A 6,000-nucleotide genomic window follows, 5' to 3' on the forward strand; every position below is an offset into this window, starting at 1 on the left:
CCATTTCTGCATCTCACAGGGCTTACCCAGGTCTCCGGTATCACAGTAGGAAACCCAGACTCCCCCAGCAGCTGATTGACTTTAGAAATGCCAGGGAGTTAGCACCAGACTGGTCACATGCCAGCATCTAATAATGGGTAGATTCATTCATGAGGTCCCAGGGAACAGGACTAATCATGACTTTGAGCCTGTAACTTTCATTCTGGAATGGATCCGAGAACTAGTAAATCAAATGCAAAGCACGCTTCTAACAGTGTCCTCCTGCTCATTCTGAGACTCTGCTTTAGTGCAAATGGCTACTTTGAGTGCATAGAGTTAACTCTTCGATCCCAGAAATCCCAACGGGTCTTATTTTCATTTATTCACTTAACTGAATTCAGAAAGTTCTTAAGATATAAATTCTAAAACAAATCTACACTTCTTCATTTTACATTTCAAATATAAAAGTTCTGTAGACTTCTCTTTTAATGTTTCCCTACTACTCAACAAGATAAAGATTTTTTTATGTATTAATGGTAAAAAAATACTACTTATTTATGTACGCAAGCTGTTAAAAGACTCTGTAATGGAATTAATTTTATTTTTATATAATATTCTATAAACTCTATAAAGTAGATGCTAAAAATAAAAACAGTCATAATAATAAGCCTAGATTAAAACATTTTGCACAATTAAGAAATACTAAGATTATGGAGAAAGAAACTTGATTATATATGAACAGCTTTCTAGACCCCTTCCCTCATTCATACATACAAGAAACATTTATTCTGCCTTGCTATTCTGGAAATAAAATGCCGAATAAATAAAGTGTGGCAACAGCACCACAGAATATTCAGTGTCTCAGAACAGTGGCGCACTAAGTACTCTCAGCTTCCCAAAGGAGAACTAGCTAAGGTATAGACGGATGAGTTAACATCCTGATACAGGGAAGAGAAGATGTACGCAGGGAAAGAGAACAGCAAGCTTTGGTTTCTGTCAACAGGAAGCACAGACAGACTCACACACTCTTCTACAGAAATCAGTGTGGCTGAAACTGAGGGTAAGAGAGAACTGAGTAAACTGCAGTAGAGGTGATAACTCAAGCAGGATGTGTGGGCCAGGACATCTAAGAGCCATGGGAAGTCTCAGCCATGGTCAACTGGACTGCAGTACCAAGAGCAGTTGGGCCAGATTGGAGCAGTTTGGGACTATGGCAATAGTTGAGGCCTATCTCAGCCCTACCCTGAATCATCAAGATGATGCTTCAGAGATGTGATCAGATTTGAAAGTTATTCATGGGGGAAAGTTAAGAGCCTGGTGGTAAGCTAAATACAGATATGGATGGGAAGGGGGTTCTCATGGAGATGCTCATATTTCTGGTTTATAAAACTTGATATCCCAGTATTAGGGCACCTGGAAAAGAAGAACATAATGAACTCATCTTGGGATATGTTAAGTTTGATTTGTCTTAAAGACTTCTTTCTAAGTGTAGATGTCAAAAAACACAGCTTGATTTATAGGTCTGAAGCTCAGAACACAGTCTTGGCTAAGGAGAGAAGCATAACTCTTGTTTCTCAGAGAGAAGCCAACAAAGCCCAGCTGTCCTAAGAACACAGTAAAAACTGCTCACATGGGAAAAGCCACTGAAGGCACAAAAAAAAGTCGTGGTTTGGTTTCCTTCTAGAGGGGCAGGAAATAGGAATGCCAGAAACAGTTGTAAGACTCCGGGCATTTGGGGGCTTGTTTGATTTAAAGACTTTTATGAACTGGTCTTCACTGGACAGCATAGATTATTCAGTTCATCTGAATGAGAATTTTTCACAGGCAAATGCCACAAAAACAACAAGAATGGAAAAAAATTAAGGGTTGAGCTAAAGTTTCGGAATGTAAACCAGTTAAGAAGGGAACATAGCAATTAAATGACTCCTAACAACATTCTGCTAACTCACAGACTGGTGCCTCCCTCAGCCATCATCAGAGAAGCCTCCTCTTGCAGTAGATGGGAAGAAACACAGAGACACACAGCCAGACAATGTGCATAAAGTGAGGAACCACTCAGTCCTAAATGGTTTGTCTTCATCAAATCCCTCCTCTCAGAGCTCAGGGAAGCCCACAGAAGAGGAGGTGGAAAGTCTGTAAGAGCCAGAGGGATATCAAGGAAATAAGGCTTTCTAGACACCCAATCCAGCAGGACCAACGAATATATGAACTCACAGAGAACATGGCAACACACATAGAGTCTGCACATATCTGTGCCACCAGATGAGGTCCCAGTACTGAGGAGAGACAAAAGTGGACAAAAGTCCTCACACCTAATCCAGAAACTATCTCAAATTGATAACTACCCGTAAGCAAAAATTTAGTTTTACCCAACAGAATCTCACTGGGGAAACAAGCCACTCCTGAGACCAGGCCCCATGGCCAGCAGCAATAGTTATTTAACATACAAAGAACTCAGTGGCATCTATGGAGATACGGTGGTCATGAAGGCAAATAACAGCCCTAGTGAGAAAGGTAAACCTGCAAGCTGGGCAGGAGGACCCTCTGATATGAAGTGACAAACAGGGATAACAAGATCCATGCTGTGGCTGGGTGGAAGAAAAAGTTCTCTGGAGAAAAGCAGGCTGAGGATGCAAGGGCCTGGAATCTGGGCAGCTCTTCCATAAAAGGGTCTGTGCTGAGGAGGAAGACACAACAGTATTCATGGTCTTGTTGCAACTGTTCCAAAAGGAAGGCATAATGGAAGACAGAGAGGAGGGGAGCCAGGGCTCTGCGCAGGAGCAGGGAAGGATATGACTACACAGGGGAAGATATAGCAGAAGGATGGGAACTGATTACCATAAATTGCAGGCTTAGGGTAAGAAACACACAGATTCTGGTACTAAGGAACAAATTGTCTGAAGTGGTACCATATAAATACCATGGTCCATGTGTATCATATTGGCAGGGCACCAGATCTAGCACAGGGCTTCTTGGCCTTGGTATTAACTGCATTCTGAGATAGGTTGGTTCTTGCTCTGAGGACCTGTCTTATACATGGCAAGATGTTTAGCACAATGTGTAGCTAAAGTCAACTGTACCTGGATCTCTGATAATAAGAAATACTGCTGGTCCTTGAACATCATTCCCTAATTCTCCACTGAGAATTACTGACTGCAACAAGCTCACAAGAGGTGTGCAGAGGTGCTACACCTGCTCCGGTGATGCCACTGACTCTGGACTTATTTTGGAACTAATCATCTCTAATAGCTTCAGACAGCATTATTTAACAGACATATCTAATTTCTCACACTCTACAGATATTCCTCAGTTTTATTACTTCTCTTCTTATCTCTCCTAGAGACCTTTGGACTGCTTCCTCAGAAACTGATGGTGACTTGCCTCTAGGCAGAATGACCGCTATATACTTTCTCTCTGGCTGCCTCTCAGATTTTAGAATGTGAAGCTCTCTCCTGCCTTGGTACATTTGCCAGCTCAGCTCATCCTTGAAATCTCAGGCATACTTCTTTCCTGTGTTTTCACCATACTTTCCATCTGAACGGTTTTCACAATAGCATTTGCATTACTTGTGGTGTAGCTGTTTCTCTGATAAAATACCCAGTTTATAAAGGAGAATAAATCAAATTTTTTATATTATTCATAGCTGGTACTTTACATCAAGTTGAATGTTTGCCTCAACAAATGCTTGTTAAATAAATAAATATTCAAAAAAGATATTATCAGAAACTTCTGAATCCTCCCCAAACTGACTGCATTAAAGAGGTCAATCTTCAGAGACAGTATAGTTTTCTACAAAATTTTATCATGTACCTTTATAGGGATTTGCCTTTTGCTCATAGGGTTACCATCCGAAAAAAGAAAAAACACAAACAGTCGTATCACCCAAAGACTCATTTGGCTTTTCTAGGTTTGATCAAGAGGTCTTAGTGGTTCATCCTTTTTCCAAATACCCAAGTCACAAAAATTATGACTGTTTTGTTTATTCAGTCAAATCGTGCTCAGTTCATGCCTTGTGCTCAGTGTTCTGTGCTCCGTGCTCTGTGTTCAGTGCTCTGTGCTCAGTGCTCAATGCCCAGTGCTCTGTGCTCAGTGCTCAGTGCTCAGTGCCCAGTGCTCTGTGTTCAGTGCTCTGTTTTCAGTGCCCAGCGCTCCGTGTTCAGTGCCCAGCGCTCCTTGTTCAGTGCTCTGTGCTCCGTGCTCTGTGTTCAGTGCTCTGTGCTCAGTGCTCAATGTCCAGTGCTCTGTGCTCAGTGCTCAGTGCCCAGTGTTCTGTGTTCAGTGCTCTGTTCTCAGTGTTCTGTATTCAGTGCCCAGCGCTCCGTGTTCAGTGCTCTGTGCCCAGTGCTCCGTGTTCAGTGCTCTGTGCTCAGTGCTCTGTGTTCAATGCTCTCTGCTCAGTGCTCAGTGTTCTGTACTCAGTGCTCTATGATTTGTGCTCAATGCTCTGTGCTCAGTGCTCTGTGCTCAGTGCTGTGTTCAGTGCTCTGTGTTCAGTCTCTGTGCTGAGTGCTCAGTGCTCTATGCTGAGTGGTCAGTGCTCTGTGTTCAGTGCTCAGTGCTCTGTGCTCTGTGCACTGTGCTCAGTGCTCTATGCTTTGTGCTCAATGCTCTGTACACTGTGCTCAGTGCTCTGTGCTGTGTTCAGTGCTCTGTGCTCAGTGCTCAGTGCTCAGTGCCCAGTGCTCTGTGCTCAATACTCTATGCTTTGTGCTCAATGTTCTGTGCTCAGTGCTGTATTCAGTGCTCTGTGCTCAGTGCTCTTTGCTCAGTGCTTAGTGCTCTGTGCTGAATGCTTAGCTTTCTGTTCAGTGTTCAGCGCTCTGTGTTCAGTGCTCAGTGCTCTATGCTTTGTGCTCAATGCTCTGTGCTCAGTGCTCTGTGCTCAGTGTTCACTGCTCAGTGTTCAGTGCTGCAGTGTTGCGGGGTTCAGCTCGATATACTGAAAAGGGCATTCTCCTTCAGTGTGTACCTGAGGCAGTGTTCAGACGGCATCCTCCAGCTGGGTCCTCAGAGTTAGGCTTAGAAGGTTTCAGAAGAATCCACAAGCATTCCAGCTGCATTAAAGGAAGGAAAGAAAAGTGAGAAAGATGCAAAGAACAATCTAGAAGCTCATGACACCAATGCCACAGAACAGGCCTGTAGGAATTGAATGCTGACATTTAACATCCCCTCGTCACTTTCCTAGACCTGTTCTTGATGTTTTTAAACTTTGAGGTTTTTGACATTTTTAGAGCCTTGAGTATAGAAAGTATACTGTGCTTGAGACTCGATAATAGCTGAGTAAAGATCAAAAGGAAAAACATCAACTAGTCATAGGGAACAATTACTACACCTACAGTGATTGGAACCACAGATACTATCCATAGACATTTAAGTTTCCTTCTTAGTATGATAAGTGGAATAAGTTTAAGTCAAGTACCTATTGGGTAAGTACATACAGAAAGATTCTTTTCTACTCAAGGAGATGGTTTCTGGGAATTCACTGAAGAAGCGACACACAGAAAGGAGGAAGATGAGGAGGAAATGAAAACTGGATTCTCAGGGCAGCCTCAGGTTAGCATACAAGAGCAGGTGTGCTCCTCAGGCCTGAAGCTCCCTGCCTGTGCACACTTCCCATCCATCCGTGCGACACACCCTTGCCTTTGTTTTCAATGAGTTATGTAACTCTAAACAGAAAAATAAATTATTTGAACAGTCTGGCACCTGGTCCATGACTGCATTTTACAACTCTCCTTAGAGTCTAGCTCGAATTTTGTAATACACCCAAGTGCCAAAATTAATTAGAATTTGGATAAGCTGAATAGGCTTCCTTCTGTCTCAATTTTATTTCGAAAAGCAGCCGTAATAGGGTAAAGATGCTTATTTATGAAAGGGATGTATTAAACTGTGCTTCTGTTTTGTATAATAAGATATTTGTATCCTGATAAAATATAGCATTTATTACAGTATAAAGAAACCTGCAATTGGTATGATTTTGAAATACTTAATGAAATTACATTTATCTACGTGTTCAATTATTAC

The 6,000-nt window shown here is 42.2% G+C and overlaps 1 protein-coding gene across 7 annotated transcripts in view; it reads right to left on the minus strand.

The window, feature by feature from the left end:
- The window catches only part of Klhl32 (kelch like family member 32), a 164,778-nt gene extending 159,807 nt beyond the window's left edge, over window positions 1-4,971 (minus strand). For all 7 annotated transcript variants that reach the window (XM_028780708.1, XM_028780692.1, XM_028780685.1 and 4 more), the window contains exon 1: window positions 4,949-4,971. In XM_028780708.1, coding sequence (XP_028636541.1) covers window positions 4,949-4,971 — 23 coding nt within the window. The remainder of the gene's footprint in view (window positions 1-4,948) is intronic.
- Window positions 4,972-6,000: the final 1,029 nt, after the last annotated feature.

This window comes from Grammomys surdaster, unplaced genomic scaffold (assembly GCF_004785775.1).
Source record: "Grammomys surdaster isolate TR1022 unplaced genomic scaffold, NIH_TR_1.0 97, whole genome shotgun sequence".
NCBI classification, from domain to species: Eukaryota; Metazoa; Chordata; class Mammalia; order Rodentia; family Muridae; genus Grammomys; species Grammomys surdaster.